This window comes from Podarcis gaigeae, assembly GCF_964106915.1.
Source record: "Podarcis gaigeae genome assembly, chromosome: Z".
Lineage (NCBI taxonomy): Eukaryota > Metazoa > Chordata > Lepidosauria > Squamata > Lacertidae > Podarcis > Podarcis gaigeae.
Genome location: NC_139691.1, coordinates 23,217,652 through 23,236,169, shown reverse-complemented (window position 1 = coordinate 23,236,169; position 18,518 = coordinate 23,217,652). Strand labels below are relative to the sequence as shown.

Sequence of the window (18,518 nt, the reverse complement as noted above, 5' to 3'; positions counted from 1 at the left end):
TAAGAATGGTTTCAGCTTAAGAATGGACCTCCGGAACGAATTAAGTTTGTAACTAGAGGTACCACCGTATAGAGCTTTGCATATTGCAATTAAGATGCAATACTAAATACAATCAACAACATACATTTTATAGACAAAAAGTCCTCTATGTTGGATACAACTTAATCTTTCTTTTCTTTTTTTAACGCAGGGGCATTTGCACAGGGCAGATTTATATGTTTCACATAACTACTGTGTAAGTAAACCCAATAACTGCTCCATTTAAGACAAAGCAAGCTGGGGTAGGGGATGAAGAAGGGCAAGGGGAGGAGGTGTCTAAGTTCTCCCCCTAGGGTCTGAGTGCCAGACATCTGTTTCCAAGGGTAACCATGCATGTGAAACCTGAAGGGTTTGGGTTGGTTTACTTTTTTAAACAGAGTTTTCCAAACTGTGTTTGTGCTACATGTTAGTGTGTCGCTTGCAGTGTGTAGGTGTGTTGCAAAAACACTCCCTAAACTCCTCTAGGGGCTGGAAAGGGGTTAGTTTAACCTCCAGTTTGCTAGTTAAATTGAATTACTGTGTCATGAAATGATGAATGTCTAAAAAGTGTGTCACTAACATGTAAAGTTTGGAAAGCTCTCTTTTAAAAGAAAGGCAGAATAGCAATTTTTTATAAAAAAAAATAATTTAAAAGAAGTTAGCATCAGGAGGGGAAAATATTTGCCCAATAAAAGAAGCTGCCAGGAATTGGTTAAGCAAGGATGTGTTGCATAGATTCTATATGGTCTGCAACAATAGTGTTTTAGAACCAGGAATCATCAGAAATCTACCGGTAGGTCTTCCTGAGGAATAAACACAGGTGATGGGAAGCTTGGTGAGAAACAAAACTCCTTACCTATGGTTTCTCTAAAAAAAAGCTACAAGACCATATACAATGGGTTGCTGAAAAGATGAAATAAAAGCCCCTCCCCTATTTTTTTTATAAAAATGCAAAGGCACAAGAAATAGGGGAAGGGCTATAGCTCAGTAGTACAACTGTTTTACATGCAAAAGGGCCAAGTCCCCAGCATTTATAGGTAGGGCTTAGAGAAATGCGTCTGAATCCCTAGAATGCCACTGCCAGTCAGTGCCAATACTGAGTTAAATTATGCAACAGTCTGAATCGGTATAAGACAGCTTCCTATATTCCTGTATGTTAAATGAAGGTCTATAGCTCAATGGTAGAGCACATGTTTTGCAGACAAAGGTCCCGGGTTCAGTCCCTAGCCTTTCCATTAAGGGCTGGGAAATATTCCTGGCTGAAACCCTAGACATTCCCTGCTAAATCAGCATAGATGGATCAATGGTCTGAACTGATATAACAGAACTTCCTATACTTCTAAAATGTGTATAATCTGAATATTAATTTCACAATGCAAGTGAGCTGTGCCAACTTTCTCTTAGCCAAGTGTGCCATTGGTTTTAAGACCTCTCATAGTGAGCCACAGACCTTTTTAACACTTCTTTTAAACAGCTTTGATATGCAGAACCGTGTCTTCCTTCTCTTTTCTTCAGCAGCTAAATTGCCTGAAAGGGTGCTAATCTTCACAGCAAATAAAAAAAAAAGTTTCTTTCAGCTTTATTGTCTTTAGAAGAAATGTTCTGTGAATTTTATGAGGGGGGAATAGGTTAAACTCCCCCTCCCTCATCTCTGTTATTCTTATTTACTAAAGAGGTGTTAGAATAAGAGCACTTAAATTTTATCTCTTGCATTTGCAATTTTAAGACTTTATACTGTACTTTGTAACTTGAAATGCAATTATCTGTCACAGAAAGGTTTTTCTTACTCAGAAATTATAGATATTTTAACAAATCTTATCCAATGCATAGGAACTGCTTTGAGCATTTGAAATGCCCTGTGAACATACTATGGGTTGTATCCAACTGAATCATACTCAGAGTAAACCAGCTGAAGCCTATATTTATTTGTATCCTTAATTTCAACTAGTTTGCTCTTCAGTATGAATAGCATTGGATGAAATATGACCCAAGTATACCAATTCTATGCATGCTTATGAAGAAGCCACACTCAATTCAAGGGGCTAAACCCCAATAAAATGTGCATAGCAGCCTTACAGACTGATCCTAGGTTTGCTTACCCTTAAGTAAGTCCTTGTGAGATCTGAAGAATCTACTTCTAAGTAACTGTGTGTATAAGTGAACACTTGTGCAGACTTGTTAAGGAGTCTTAACGAATTAAGTTCCAGTGATTTAAAAGTAAATATTCATATGACTGGTCTGCAAGTTATAATAATTAAATGAGCAATAACAAAAAAATTATACAGATTCAGGTAGGTAGCCGGAAATTATACAATCACCTTTAGGGATTTCACTCAAAAGGATTTAGCTATTTTAGCGAAATATGTCTCAGTGCACTATTTAAAGAAACCTTCCAGATTCAGTTGAACAGGGTTCCATTCTGAGATTTTGCAGAAATCAGTAAAAGAAATTAGGCATCCATCTATTTCTGTCCGCTTGTTTTCCTGGAGATGAAAGAGAAGTTGACATTTGTTTAGGGCTTGTAAATTCCAAACCAATTGGTTTGTGTGTCTGAATGTGAACTGAGGTCTCAATAAGAACTTCTTGCTGCTCTTTTGTGTGGCATGTGCTTCATCTTAACACCTCAATGGAGTTTAGGGAACTACTTTAAAGGATACTTTGCATTACAGTTTGTTCCAAAACTTTCACATCAAAACATCCTGGGAAGATCAGAAAGGTTTGTTAAGAACCCAAATCAACACTGTAGAAGTTACATGTGTTTTATTTATTTTTAGTCAGTGTTGATTTCAAAAAATTTTAAAATATGTTTAATATCTGCTTTTAACTTTTTATCAGAAATTTTAATGTTTTATTTTATACTGTTGTAAACCTCTTTTTCTTTAAAAAAAGTAAATGAATAAGGCCCCTAAACCCCTCCTCACACAATGCCAGGAACGTTGGGGACCAAATATTGCAGGCAGAATTTTTGTATGGATCCTACCCTTTTGAAATGTTGAGCATTGATGTGTTTAGGCAAATGTCTGAACAGTGACTTCTAAATACATGGAGCCAATCCACTGGAAATTTGTGTTGAAAAGGCTTTTCTCAAAAGAAGTAAAATAGTAGTAGTAGTAGTAGTAGTAGTAGTAGTAATAATAATAAATTTATTTATACCCCAGCCAGGGCCGGGTTCATGGTGGCTAACACCAGATATGAATTACAATAAAACGTAATAGAAAAAACAGAAACAAACAATTAATTAAAATATGGTTTAAAATAGAAGTACATTACACTCAGGCTGCAATCCAGCCACATTTATCTTGAGGTAAACCCCACTAAATTCAACAGGACTTATTTCTGAGCTAAGTATACATGTTTAGGATTACATTTTGATAAGATTGTACATGATCAAATGAAAGTACTTTTCCACACTGTAAGTAAGCATATGGAGATTATTAAAATCTTTTGAATACAATATTTTCTCAATCCTGCAGGACTGTATTTTCAACTGGCTTAACTTTTATTATAAATTTGTATCATGGATAAACTGATGAATTTCTGAGTTAATAATAGTTTTTTTAAATATGCAATTATGTTATTTCATTTGTGGTTCTTTGTGATTCTTCAGCAATGTCTTGGAGGATTACATACGTAACGGCAAGGAAATGTTTTATTTTTGTCAAAATAATTATGGTTGTAAAATATCATTTCAACACAATTATAAAATGCATACTATGTACCTTGGACTACCACAGGACGAAAGGGAGAAATGTGCTAAGAGGAAGGTACGCTTGGCAAACCCTCAATGTGATCAACTCCCAGCCGGAAACCTATTTCCCCACTGTGGAAGGATGTGTGGATCCAGAATTGGCCTCTACGGTCACTTTCGGTCTCAGTTAAAACGGTGTTCATGGAAGACAATCTTACTCAGCTATGAGTGATTGTCAAAGACGAAGACTACCACATGATTACAGATTTACAGCTATAGTGGTAAATAACATGTTCCTAAATAAATGCAGTCATTGTATTGAATTTTCTACTTCTGTCTGGAACAAGGGCTAACCAACTAGCAGCCTGGGGCCTGAACCTACCAATCTGGCACAAAATTAGACGGATCACCCTTATTATCCACTTTGACTGCTTTCCCCCTGCAGCTGCAATACAGGCAAAGGGCTCTTTACAGAGCAAACTCATCCATTCCCATGTGTTGTGAAGACCTTTCTCCCATTACCAAAGTTATCCCTAGTGAGGCCAGAGATGTAGCAATATGCAGTGGCTTAGCATGGGTTGTCAGCACCTGGGGCAAGGCAAGTAATTTGCGCCCCCTAACCCGTGGATTTGCGCCCCCTAACCCTAACCCCCAAATGTTGCGCCCGGTGCGGCCGGCCCCCCCTGCACCCCCCCACGCTACGCCACTGGCAATATGGCAGATGTCCTGTCACCTGAGTTTTAGTCTCCTTTTGTGGGGTTTTATATATTGGTGGCGTTGTGCTGCTCTTGAGTGCTGAATTACACCATATCCTATGCACTGTTATGCAACATTTTTAAGTCAATGGGAAAGAGCTTCCCTGTATAAAGTTATGCCATCCATAAAGGCATTATCAAGCAGTAAGGAGTGTAACATACATCAAATAGGAGTCACCAATGTTTGGAGGCCAATGGGTGTATTAGTGCAGTAGACCCTGGTCACATAACAGCTGTCGAGGGTGTGTGGCACAACTAACTGGCCGTTGTGGGATGTGTGACATCACACAAAATAGCTGCCACATCTAAAAGAGCAGAAAAGGGCCCACAAAATGGTGCAGCCATGTCCCCACACCATTAATGAAGGAAAGGCACCAGTGTCAGCCGCTGCTGCACTCAGAGGAAAGCTTTTTATACGCTTCTTCTGCCTAATGACACCTAATGAAATGTGGGCACGTTAAGGAAGTGTTCTTTGTAGAGGATGCTAAGCCAGTGCAAATATGAACCAAGCAAGAAGAGCAAACAGTGTCTTGTGCTCTATAGATTTTTGAGGTGATATTTATTGAGACATTTAGCAAGTGCCATAGGAGGTACTAGGGGGACGCAGGTGGCGCTGTGGGTTAAAGCCTCAGCGCCTAGGACTTGCCGATCGAAAGGTCGGCGGTTCGAATCCCTGCGGCGGGGTGCGCTCCCGCTGCTCGGTCCCAGCGCCTGCCAACCTAGCAGTTCGAAAGCACCTCCGGGTGCAAGTAGATAAATAGGGACCGCTTACCAGCGGGAAGGTAAACGGCATTTCCGTGTGCGGCTCTGGCTCGCCAGAGCAGCGATGTCACGCTGGCCACGTGACCCGGAAGTGTCTCCGGACAGCGCTGGCCCCTGGCCTCTTGAGTGAGATGGGCACACAACCCCAGAGTCTGTCAAGACTGGCCCGTATGGGCAGGGGTACCTTTACCTTTACCTTTATAGGAGGTACTGGCAAGCACACTGGTGCCTGCCGGGAATCACACTGGCAATCTCTTGGATGCAGAGTGTTTTTCTATGCTGCTGCTGACTTCCCTCTGTCAACATACCTTCACTGATGGAATGGTGCTGCCAATATATTCCACTGGTGGCAGACTACTGTTTTGCTGTCATAGCAGGGCTTTTGTCAAATCCTATAGCTCCACAACCAGTGGATCCTGCACAAAGGACTACACTCTATATTCTTCTCTCTCGTGAACAGTGAGGCATGTTTTGCCACAGCAGTCCACATTTGCACCTCAGTTGCTGCCAACTCTCTCTTTTGCATTTAACAAATAGTTAAATGAACCAAATAATAATAAAGATACAATAATTCAGTCAACATTTGTGGTTTCTATTTTTTTTTGGGGGGGGGGATAGTTTTATTGCTCATTGCTTTGTGAGAAGGTGGAGACCTTGAAGAGGATATTTATTCATTTTTTCCACAAGCCTTTCCTTTAGCAGTTGGGATTGTGCATTTACTTGCTTTTTATACAGATAGGTATAGTCTCTGTTTAATAATTTAAAGACCACTGCCTTTAGGGCAGCCTTTCTCAACCTGTGGGTCCCCAGATGTTGTTGAACTACAACTCCCATCACCCCTAGCTAGCAAGGCCAGAGCTCAGGGATGATGGGAGTTGTAGTCCAACATCTGGGGACCCACAAGTGGAGAACCGCTGCTTTTGGGGGTGTGGGTTTTACGAAGAAACTCCGTTCTTCCACGTGGCAAGGAGCTCAGTTTCTCACTTGGCTGCTTTTTACTTTCATCTGACGTGCCAGCCAACGATTTTTTTCCGCACTCCTTACCCCTTGTCAAACCACCTGCGTGTTTCCACTGCTGGGTGATGAAGACAACTTCTCAACCCAGAAAGCCGGGAAACCATTCACAGGACCAGGCTATGTGGGTCGTCGCAGCCGAAATCGCACCACCTCTTACTTCTTCAGGTGCTTCCCGGCCTCTGAACTGTCTTCAGCTTCGGTTTCGTCTCCAAAAGCCTCGACTGTAGCGGCGGCCCCACTCGGCGCATGCCTACAGGCCTCCCGCGAGCCAGCGACTAACTGCCGCCAACCTGGGCCACCCCCCCCCATCTCCCGCGAGCGGGGCGCACGCGCGTTTCTAGATCGCGAGCCGGAGAGGGAGGGGGGGCGATGAGCGTCCTGCTCCCCAACATGGCTGACTTTGACACTATCTATGAGCTGGAGGAGGAGGAAGACGAAGAGGAGGAGGAGTCCGAGACTGTGGTGAGGAGTCAGGAGCTGCCGCGGCTCCAGGACGCGCCTGAACCCGTGGCTGTGAGGGGCGCCGGGCAAATCACTGTGTAAGGAACCTGGGGAAGGGGTGACGGGGAGAGGGAGAGGGTGGCTGCTGGCTGACGGGACTGGGCAGGGGGCGGGGCGAAAGGGGGCGGGGCGAGGGAAGAAGGGGAGGGCGGCGGTGACGCGGGTGAGGGTTGTGGGGGAGGAGGGGTTTGGGCTCGCTGGCTACAGGCCTCCCTGGTGCCAAGAGTGCCTCTGAGGGAGTGCAGAGGATAGCTATCAAATTGAAAAGTTGAAAATAAGGGATTTGAAAATAAGGAATCAGCAGCCTCACCTGTCTATGGGATATCTAATAATCCGGGATAGCTGCGGGAAACGGCACTGGAATAAGAGAATTTCCCGCAAAAAAAAGGGAAGGTTGACAGCTATGGTGCAGAGAGCGCAGTTTCCTCATTCAACTCATCAGATGCTTCGGAACTCCGTGAAGCAGAGGGAGCCCCTGAGTGTGTGCAGAGAGCCATTCGTGCAGCCCTTTTCGTTTGCTTTCGTGGGGATGAGACCTTGCGAAGGAGGAGGTGCAGAGGTCCCTTCCTGCAGCACATTTCAATTCATTCTCGTTGGAAGTGCTTGCAGCTCGGGAGGGCTATGCGGGGGGTCCCTCCTGGAATATCTCACTCGGCACTAGGGCCCTGCGATCCACATGAGCAGCTTTGTACTGTGTTTTCATTTGTCGCCCTTTTTCTGGCAAATCCTCGTGCAGCAGAGGAGGCGGGCTGGGAACGGGAGAAGGGCTTTCAGATCAGAAGTTGTTTGGGGTACAGATTTATACGCGCACGTGTGGATAATGGATATATGACAAGTGCCCAATTTTATTGCTTGGAAGGGGGAAAAGAGGTTTGCTGCGGAATGAAGCAAATCTGGAGATAACACACTGAGGCTTAATTGAATGAGTTGTGGTCAACCTACAATAAATACTGTATAAAGCACAAGTCCACCCCACAACACAGACACCTGCCACATTCCCTTAGATGCCTTGGGATTCAGTTATGGCTCTCTCTCATTTGGTTGCATTAAAAAACAAAAACCCTGTTAATTTAAAACTTTTTCTAAAAAATTGCTAAGTTGGGCTGGGGAGAGGACCCATAATTATATTACTCCAATAAAACACTATTGAGGCAAGTAAAATTAGATTGATTTGAGGCCTGCAGGACTAGTAAACTGACAGCTCCAAACAATCTGGTCATGCTGTCATAAGAATCCTGGGTTTTTCTGAATGACTGCAAAATAGAATCAACCCCTCTAGGCTGGTTGGTTTGCTAACTTTTCGTCTAGCTTAATTTAGCCAGTTGAGTTCTGTACTGCAGTAAAGGCAAAAGGCACAGCTATATGGGTTTTGCATGTTTTATTCATAACAGCATTTTGATCCCACCTTTCCATTTTAATGTTAGCAGCATGTTTATTAAAAGCAACCAACATTTTAAAAGCAATATACAAATTAAAAATAGGTTGGAGCAGTACATAAAATTTATTGAAATATTGCAAAGTTTAGCAACTGAACAGGACTGATACTTTCAGTAAAGCAACAGTTCAGAAGTTGTTCTCTTTGGATCAGAACAAAAACTCTTGAGTCTCACATAACTGCTGATAGTTTACAAAAATGGGGTCATTTGAAAAAAAATACATGTATTGTTTATTTAATAAATATATTTTATGCTATGAAAACTACACTTCTTTGTTAATATTGCTCTTGAATTTTACTCTCACTTCTCCAAAAATGGTTCATGATAGTCAGTGTTGTATACTGTGCTACTGAATAGAAAAGGAACATCTTAATACAACAAGGGAACCATCTTTTATTTCTAAGAAATACAGTGGTACCTCGGGTTAAGTACTTAATTCGTTCCGGAAGTTTGTTCTTAACATGAAACTGTCTTAACCTGAAGCACCACTTTAGCCAATGGGGCCTCCTCCTGCTGCTGCTGCGCTGGCACTGCACGATTTCTGTTCTCAACCTGAAGCAAAGTTCTTAACCCGAAGCACTATTTCTGGGTTAGCAGAGTCTGTAACCTGAAGCGTATGTAACCTGAAGCGTGTGTAACCTGAGGTACCACTGTACTTTTGATTTTTACCATATCATTTTAAAAAGTATCTTCTAAACCTTTTATTAATCCTTAATAATTGTAGTCTTTTAAACACCATAAGCATTGTTTTATCATTTTATATTTATTGGATTTGCACTCAGACTCTTCGTAAGTAAGCGTACTTTGCACAGTATTTGCCAATTTGTTTCTCAGCTGTTTTCTTACAAACATCAGGTTGGATGTTTTGGATTGCACCCACTCTGTATTTCATTTTTTTCTACTCTATTTAATAAACCTTTATCACACATTATTGCTATATCTACTCCTTTTGGGAGTAGCGTTTGCATCTTGTATTTCTTGTTTTCCTACTGTCCTATATGTCATCTCAGTATATTTTCCTTCTTTCTTCTGTATTCCCATCCTGTTTGCTCAAGCCAGTGATGGTCAAACTCGGCCCTCCAGCGCTTTGGGAACTGCAATTCCCATCATATCCCTGACCACTAGTCCTGTTAGCTGGGGATGATGGGAGTTGTAGTCCAAAAACAGCTGGAGGGCCGAGTCTGGCCATCACTGGCTTAAGCTGTGCTTTGGTTCATTTTGAGAAATATGAATGCATTCAGTTCCCCATTATGCATCTCATTTCTTGTTAAATCACTGAATTATTTACAAAAAATGTTTAAATTAATACACTGGCTACATTAAATTTAATGTTTAAATTAATACACTAATTAATTCCTGTGGTTGTTTGGTGAATAGACTGTCTGCATGGTTAAGCCGTGGTTTGTTGAACAAATCATGAATTTTCCCACAGACAATCAAACAAATCATGGCTTGTTTTTCCCAAATTTGATTTATTGTCCAACCGCTCTTGCCTCGTGGCTTGTAGTTCAGTGAGTGTCTGAGGAAACCTTGGTTAAGGAAGAGTGCCAAGTTCACATGTAATCACACATAATGAAGCCATCATAGCTAATGTAAACCAAGATTCAAAAGCCATTCACAAACTGCATCTTCAAATTGTGGCCTGCTAGTAAACAAACCATTACTGAGGTGGGGAGCTTGATTCATAAATAATGCTTAACTGGGGTTTAATAAATCATAGTTTAATAACATCATCATCATCATCATCAAACCTTTATTAGCATCACTTACAAACATTCAGAATAAATAGGCCAGTGCAATCTCGTTGCCATTTCAGCAGTACAGTCATTTGCCAAAGGAAAGAAGAGGCAAGCAATCTATTTCACCTCTGTGGGTCTCCAGCAAGGGCAGGGTCCTGTAGCATAATACAGTGGTACCTTGGGTTAAGAACTTAATTTGTTCTGGAGGTCTGTTCTTAACCTGAAACTGTTCTTAACCTGAGGTACCACTTTAGCTAATGGGGCCTCATCCTGAAGCAAAGTCTTAACCCGAGGCACTATTTCTGGGTTAGCGGAGTCTGTATCCTGAAGCGTCTGTAACCTGAAGCATCTTTAACCCGAGATACCACTGTAGAGGAACTTAGCTACTGTCTTGGTGAGCTCCTGGTCTCTCGCCTGTAATAAGAAGCGAATGACCTCTGTCTCTGGTTTCCATATTGGGATACTTACATTGGAATACATAGTTGGTCTAAAAATTGTTGGTGGAGATCATCATACATTTTTAAGGACCATGTGAGCTAGAGTTTCCACCAGGTGGGCCTCACATGAGCAGACCCTATCTCCTTCTGCCATACCTGCAAACCTACCCCAAAGGAGGTTAGGATTAGAATTGAACCTAGCCAGCGAAAAAGCCCTTCTTTCTTGCGGGTTAAACAAAAATTGTAGATAATTGAGGTTAAATTCCTGCGCCCAAGAGAGTCGAAAATAAAGAAGGGAACATGTTTTTTCCACGGCTGAAATTGGTTCCTGGCGATCTATGTCCCACAGCCTAGTTTTTAACATGGCCTTGGCGATTGGAAAAGCCACAGCACCCAAGAGATCCTCTGAAAGCCCAAGTTGCCATATCTTTGTGCAAAACAATTGTAGCCCTGGGGAAGGGAAGGAGTCTGACAGAACTTTGCTAAGTAAAGTATCTTTGTCTGCTGAAAAACAAATGTTTAGCCAGCATAAAAGAAAACTCATCCAGGCAACGATCTCTAGCTTATGTTGGCCTCCCTCTAGACACAGGGCTGCGTAAGGTACACAGCGTGGGACAGCGAAAATCTTAAATAGATAGGCTGCCTGCACTCATTCCATTGACTGGGTAAACCCTGACATTTTTTTTGGGAAGCCGCCCAGAGTGGCTAGGGAAGCCCAGCCAGATGGGCAGGGTATAAATAATAAAATTATTATTATTATTATTATTATTATTATTATTATTATTATTATTATCCAGACTGAAATTCCATAGCGCAGTTGAGCTCTAACTTTGACATTAAAATGTGTTGGTTACCTCTTGTTGCAAAGAAGCGCATTATGGCCTGCATAGACAGCTTGCTGGCGTTTGCCGCCTCTGTGCAGTGCGAAGACCACCGGAGCATGTGATGGGAAAGTGATCCCCAAATAGTTGAATTCGAATACCTGCTGGATGTGTTTCCCACCAAAAACCCAACTATAGCTCTTATGATAATTCCTGAAAACCATTATTTTGCTTTTATCGAAGTTCATGCTCATTTTCATTCTAGACAGATAGTCGATACAGGCATTTAGCAGATGCTTTAAGCCAATTCCTGACCATGAGAGCAGAATCATATTATCTGCATATAGGAGAATGGGAATTTTTGATGCATTGAGTTTTGGGCTCTGAGCATCCACCAGTTTTAATGATGGGGCAAGGTCATTTAGGAAGAGATTAAAAAGAGAGGGAGCAAGAACACAGCCCTGTTTCACACCTTTATTTATAACAACAGGGTCTGACACCTTGTCCCCTGGGGTTATTCTTATACGACAGGTATTATTTGAGTAAAGGTTTTTAATCAAGTAAAGTAACCTAGGGTCTAGGCCCAATGACTCCAGTTTGGACCATAACAGCCCTCTATCAACTGAATCAAAAGCAGCCTTAAGATCTAAAAAGGCCACATATAGGCCTTCTTTATGGTCTTGCGTGTACAGTGGTACCTCGGGTTACATACGCTTCAGGTTACATACGCTTCAGGTTACAGCCTTCATTAACCCAGAAATAGTGCTTCAAGTTAAGAACTTTGCTTCAGGATAAGAACAGAAATCGTGCTCCGGTGGCGCAGCAGCAGCAGCAGGAGGCTCCATTAGCTAAAGTGGTGCTTCAGGTTAAGAACAGTTTTAGATTAAGTATGGACCTCCGGAATGAATTAAGTACTTAACCCGAGGTACCACTGTACTTGGCGGCTAAATGGGATAACACTATACAGTTATGTAAAGTGGATTTGCCTGGCCTAACCCTGCCTGCTCTGGGCCTATGATGTTGTTCACGTCAAGCCACGTGGTTAATTCGGATAATAGATGTTTTGCATACAATTTCCCAATATTTGACAATAGATTTATTGGTCGATAGTTGAACGGTATGTTTTTGTCCCCCTTTTTAAAGATTGGGATGATAATGGATTTCTGCCATGAATTAGGCATAATTCCAATTCTGTCCACCACAGTGAATAGTTCTGCTAGAATCGGAGCCCACCAGTCTGGCTTGGCTTTAATTAGTTCAGGCGGGACGGCATCAGGGCCTGCGGCTTTGCCTAGTTTCATCTGAGAAATTAAATTTTCGACTTCAGTAATGGAGACAGGGGGCCACTCAACCAGGGTCTTGGCTGTCTGATGGAATACAATCGTCGTAGAAGATCGCCTTAAAATGCTCTACCCATGGCATAGATGGAATCAATGTCAGTCGATGATCTTGGGTCTGTGGGGGGTCTGCAATAACCTTCCAAAATTTCTTATGATCATTGGTAAGAATGGCTGAAAGCAGTGAATCCCAGCAAGCCTGGTTGTATCGTATCTGGCTAAGCTGGATAGACTCCCTAACGAAATATGTGTCAGGCAATTGAGAGGTGCCTGCCTCTCTAGACTCTCAAATATTCTGCTAACCTCTACTATAATGCCTTTGATTTCGTTATCAGTCCACTCGCCAAACCCTGGTTTCTTAGGTGGCCTGTGCGAGTGTGAATGGGGCAATTTGATTATTAGAGTGTCCATAAGCTCCTCAAACCAAGTGACTCTAGCTATTGGGGAAAGTTCACCACTCCCAACCGAGATCAAGTGAATCACACGATCAGAATGCACCAAGGTTTGGAAAGACGATAGTGTATGCTCGTTAATTCGAATCCTTATGTACTGAGGACACTGTACCTGGGGGTGGGGTGGGGTGGGTTGATTATATATTCTGGCACTCTCGATGGAAAGACAAATTTACATTGAAGAGGGAGATGGTTACTAAGCATAGGATCACCTATGTGGAACTCAACCACTTGGGGCAGCAATTTAGTGGGGACCAGAATATAGTCTACCACACTATTTCCTTGTGAGGAGAGGAAGGTAAAGTTCCCAGAGCCTTTCTAGTCTGACAGCCCATTAAGCCACACCAAAACCCTGGTGGTAGTCAGCTTGGTGAGCTGTAATCCCGCCAGGTTGATTTCTAAGTCCTGTGCTTCTTGTTCCCATAAGCAGAAGTCAGGAAGAGCAGTAGAGTCCAAGATCTCCCAAGCTGTTGTATATACTTCCTTCCCTTGGCATTGGCGGGCATTAAAATCGCCTGTCAAGACAATGGGAAAATTGGGGCAAATAGTGTCCAGATTCTTGAGCACGTGTGCAAGGAGATCTCATTGATGGTTCTTGGCTATGACAGTAGAGGTGGGAGGATTATACACGTTGACTTGTAAGATTTCCTGGCTCTCCAGTTCTATATTTGTTGCTAAAATTGTGCAATTTGCATTAGTCAAGAGAATGTGTTCACATTTTATATGGGGGGCCACCAGGGTTAGCAAGCCACCCGAGGGCCTGCCTTTCTTGTGGAGTTTGACTGCCAGAACCGCAGAGGCGTTATAGTCGGCAAAGTCAATGTGCCGTGTCGACCAAGTTTCTTGTAAACAAACTATATTGTGCTCTCTTATTAACTTAACAAAGTCAGGATAGCACAACTTTGAGGATCATTCTGCCACGTTCCATGATAGCAACTTCAGGGAAGAGGGTTGCACTGGTTTCCCGCCTTGGCACAAAGTCAGTCTAAGTAGATGTCATTAGATTGGCTATCACTAGGGGCCACGGGCGGAACCTGTAGCATTTCCTCTAGTGCCTCAGGGGCGCCAGTTAGACCATGGTCCCTGGTGTCAACACTTCTTGAACTGTCTGCTGTCGACTCCTTGTTCGAAGTTGAGTAGCCAATTTTTTTGGGGGGGTGAGATCTCTAGGACTGAGAGCATCGACGGGAATATGCATCCCAGAAATCGTTCCTGGGGGTTCTTCTTCTGTTGAGGTGTCTTCTAGTGCCAGCATAACCCAAGTCAGCATTTGCGAGGCAAGATGAAGGTTGATGTACTAAGATATTAACTTTTTGCAGATGGGCTTTGAGGCAGTCCTGGAACACAGGTGGGAGAATAGGTTGCTTAGTAGTTTGTGATACATCCGGCAGGTTAGGCATTGTGTTACCTATCGGGGAGGTTTCTGGTTGGTCCTCAGCTAGGCAGAATCGTAACTCAGCGCTCGGGGTGACCAGCTTCCCAGTGTGCATCTCCTGATCGAGTTCAGATAATTCCCCAGACATCTGTGTAGTTTCTCACCTTGCTCGCTCATCCTCCTTAACTGGGGGCAAAGTCTGTTCTATTGCCAGAAGTGTGGATGAAATATCTATAGTGTCATACATGCTAATTCAGCATATAGTTGGGTCCAGTTCCTTGGTCTGCAAATGTCTGCCTTTCTTGGTTGGGTGAGTCCCTTACCGGGGATTCCTCCTGTAGAAAGGCCAGTATCTCCTCTTTTCCAGACCCATCATTATTCATATTCCTGCTGCCCACATGAGCAGGTTCATGGGGGTTTACCCTAGGCTTGTTGAGGTCATGCATCGAATCTTGAATACTGTTTGTTATTTCTTCAATTTCCTCTAATATAGAGTTAATTAGAGTTATGTTTATCGTTGCTCTTTCCTCGACATTCCTAAGGAGTGGAGATTTCTTTAGAGTCACTCTTTGAGGCCCTCCTCTATTAGCTGCAGCTGTGTTAGTATCAGTCAGAGGAACTGGAAGATTTCCACGTTGGCTTAACCTTGAAGGTGGTGCAAAGCTTGGGTTGGGGGATAGTTTAATAAGCCACGGTTTAGCATTATGTGGGAACCAGGCCAATATTCATTCAGACTAAGCAGAGTACTTGCTTTTCTTGCGTTCTGCTCAGCATACCTCCTTCCCTAGCCACCAATACATTCATAGTTACATTCTTATTTCAGACATTGTGCTATATTAGTTGCAGCCCTTTTCCTTTCTGACCTATGTTTATGTAGGATGCTCATTTCAGCCTGTCAATCTCTAAGCCTTTTCAAGGAGCAAAACCTCATATATTATATAATGCATCACATGCAGGACCTGCTTTTTCTGTAGGATTTTTTCCTCCCTGAGGTACTGTTTGCAAACAGTATCCATTACGTACTACTGTTCCCATTTTTACATAATACTATGCTATTTCATTCATCCAAAAGCCTGAGGTGGCACAAAATTGAGAAAATCACTTGGTGGTGCCAAGTATTGGTCTCCCACTGGGCACAATTATGTGAAAGATTACAAACTGCCTCCATTTTGTCCGGCTTTCAGAGGGCAAATCTATTTTATCCATCATTGGGTGGGGCATAGGGCCAGCCCTGGCACTGACCTCCGAAAGCCGGGAAATCTCTCTATGCATGGGAATAAATAAATAGAGATGGGGTTTACTTCACTCTCCATTTGTTTATTTACTTCCCTCTGCAGCTCTTGATACTCTAAGCCATTTCTACCCTGCCTCCCAAAAGCTGCACGTGTTGCTGCCTAACCCTGCCATTGAACGGCTGAGAGCAACCTGGCAGCTTGGATGCCCATGGAAAAACAGACTGGGGTCATTTACTTCTGAGTTAAAAGAAATAAAAATAAACCTTGCCATGTTGTTTAAGCCTATTTTCTACCTTCTCTCCTTCTGTGTGTGTGCATCTCTCTCCTGTCTGTTAGGGGATGTTTTTTCACCTCTCCTTTGATATCCATCCTGTACATCTATAGCTTTAATTTTAGAGAAAGTGTGCTAATTTAAATATTATCCCTACAGTAAAATAAAAGTTGTAACAATATGTTAAAGGTAAGAACGGTAAACATTTTAAAGTTTCAGATGCCAAAGTAGTAACAGTTGCTTGGACATTAGCCCATTCTCTGCCTCATAATTCTATCCTTATTTCAAACAATGTATTATACTGGTATATAATGATGTTTATCTGGTGACATGTCACATCTCCCACCCCTACTTGCAGCCCTTTCCCATTCTGACCTTTGTTTATGTAGGATGCTCATTTCAGTTTGTTAATCTGCAGGCCTTTTCAAGTAGCAGAAGCTCATAAATCATAGAATTGTAGAATTGTGGAGTTGGAAGGGACCCCAAGGGTCATCTAGTCCAACCTGCTGCAGTGCAGGAAGCTCAGCTAAACATCCATGACAGATGGTCATCATATAATACATTGCATGTAGGGCCTGCTTTTCTCATAGGGATTTTTCCTCTTGAGGTATTTACTCTGTTTCCAGTCCATTATTGCTGTTTTCATTTTTACACAGTGCTAAGCTTTTTCTTTCCACTATAAGTGCTAGCTGTGCAATATTAAGAAGATCCACTTGGTGGCACCACATATTAGCTTCGTATAATGCATTATTTTGTGAAAGATTACAAAAGTGCAGGCAGCGCAAGGGCTCTGTGCTTGCCCATCTTTGGGAAGCAGTGAATGTCTCCATGACTGTGCCAGAGTTCTAGATCTTCCTTCTCGAATCCTCACTCAGCCTGCGCAGGTGGGGCTTGCTTGGAAGTCAAAACTTGTCCCATATAAAAATAGGCTGGGATTATTTACTTCTAAAGTTAAAGATAAAAATAAACCTTGCCCTGTTGCTTTAGCCCCCTTCCTCCCTTCTTCCTTGCTGTGTATGTGTGCACACTTGTATGTATTCAGACATTGTGTTACATCAGATGTTTAGCTGGTGAGATATCACAATGTTGGAAACCAGACAGTGTCCAGACCTAGTTGCAGTCCTTTTCTTTTCTGGGTTTACCATATGCAGGATGCTCATTTCACTCTGTCTATCTCCAAACCTTTGCAAGGAGCAGAACCTCATATGTGATATCATACACTACATGCAGGACATGCTTGTATGGTTTTTTTTTCTCCTGTGGCACCGCCCTCCTAAAGCCAGCAGAAACCTTATGTGATCCTAGTTTATGCAGGTGTCTCTATGTGTGGGAATAAATAAATGGAGAGTGGGTGTCCTTCACTCTCAGTTTAGTGTTTGCTTCCCTCTGCAGCTCCTGACCTTTTGTGCTAAGCCTTCTGAAAGTCGCATACGTTGCAGTCAAACACTGCATTTTGAATGGCTGCTGCCCTGAACTAGGCTATATTACAAGCTGCCACTTGTCACATGGAAAAATAGGCAGGTTATTTACTACTGAGTTAAAAATAATAATAAACTTTGTTCTGTTCTTGAAGCCTAGTTTGTACCTTCTCCCCTTCTCTGTGTGTGTGTGCTCCTGTGTGTGTGTCTCTCTTGAGAAGATCCATTTTATGTGATGTTGGAGAGTGGCTGGTACCGCCCTCCGAAAGTCCAGAAACCTTATGCCTTTGCACAGATGTCTCTGCGCAAGGGGAATAAATAAATGGATAAACGGTTTCCTTTCTTCTCCATTTATCTATTTATTTCTCTCTGTAGTTCGAGAGACTCATAAGCCCTTTCTGTCTCACATGGCAAGAGATGCGAATGCTGCTGTCCAGTGCTGCTTTGAATAACTGCTGCCTTCAGTTGCTTAAGCCTTGTTTTTTCCTTCTCCCCTTCTGTATCTGTGTGTGTGTCTCTCTTGAGAAGATCCTTTTTATCTGACTTTGGGAGGGTGACTGGTACCACCCTCCCAAAGTCCAGAAACCTTATGCCTTTGCGTAGATGTCTCTGTGCACGGGGAATAAATAAATGGATAAACAGTTTCCTTTCTTCTCCATTTATCTATTTCTCTCTGTAGTTCCAGAGACTCATAAGCCCTTTCTGTCTCACATGGCAAGAGATGCGAATGCTGCTGTCCAGTGCTGCTTTGAATAACTGCTGCCTTCAGTTGCTTAAGCCTTGTTTCTTCCTTCTCCCCTTCTGTATCTGTGGGCATGCTTGTGTGTTTTTGTCTCCCTCATGTCTATCAGGGAACATTCTCTCACATTTCCTTTGATATCTATGCTAACAATTACATCTACAGCTTTAATTTTAGAGAAAGTGTGCTAATTAAAAAATTATCTGTATCAGAAATTAACAGTTATAACAATATGTTAAAGGTAAGTAAATATTTATGTTTCAGACCTCTAAATAGTAGCAGTAGCCGGGACATGGGTCCATTTGCCTTTACATAGTTTAATCCTAATTTCAGACACCGTGCTCTATCAGTATTTCTTGATGCACACCTACTGGTATACTACAGTGTTTAAAGCCAGACTTGATGTTGGATACTCATTTAAATCTATCAGTCTCTGTGCCTTTTCAAGGAGCAGAACCTCATCTTTCATATGATATATTGCATATAGAACCTGCTTTTCTTGTAGGGATTTGTCATC

At 42.5% G+C, this 18,518-nt stretch overlaps 1 protein-coding gene and 1 long non-coding RNA gene across 4 annotated transcripts in view; one reads left to right on the top strand and one right to left on the bottom strand.

Moving 5' to 3' along the window:
* Positions 1-657: 657 nt before the first annotated feature.
* Positions 658-6,421, bottom strand: LOC310836800. Of its 2 annotated transcripts, none has more exons than XR_014560197.1 (3): positions 6,283-6,421; positions 2,118-2,501; positions 658-1,561 (listed from the first exon to the last, which is right to left on the bottom strand). It is a non-coding gene; the product is annotated as an uncharacterized lncRNA (long non-coding RNA). The 2 variants fall into 2 exon arrangements; XR_014560198.1 differs by having other exon boundaries at positions 2,337-2,501.
* A 187-nt stretch (positions 6,422-6,608) lies between these two features.
* Positions 6,609-18,518, top strand: part of LOC310836770 (cysteine-rich hydrophobic domain-containing protein 2-like) — a 31,624-nt gene continuing 19,714 nt past the window's right edge. For both annotated transcript variants that reach the window (XM_083722630.1, XM_083722629.1), the window contains exon 1: positions 6,609-6,779. In XM_083722630.1, the coding sequence (XP_083578756.1) occupies positions 6,610-6,779 (170 nt within the window). In that variant the 5' untranslated portion in view covers position 6,609. The remainder of the gene's footprint in view (positions 6,780-18,518) is intronic.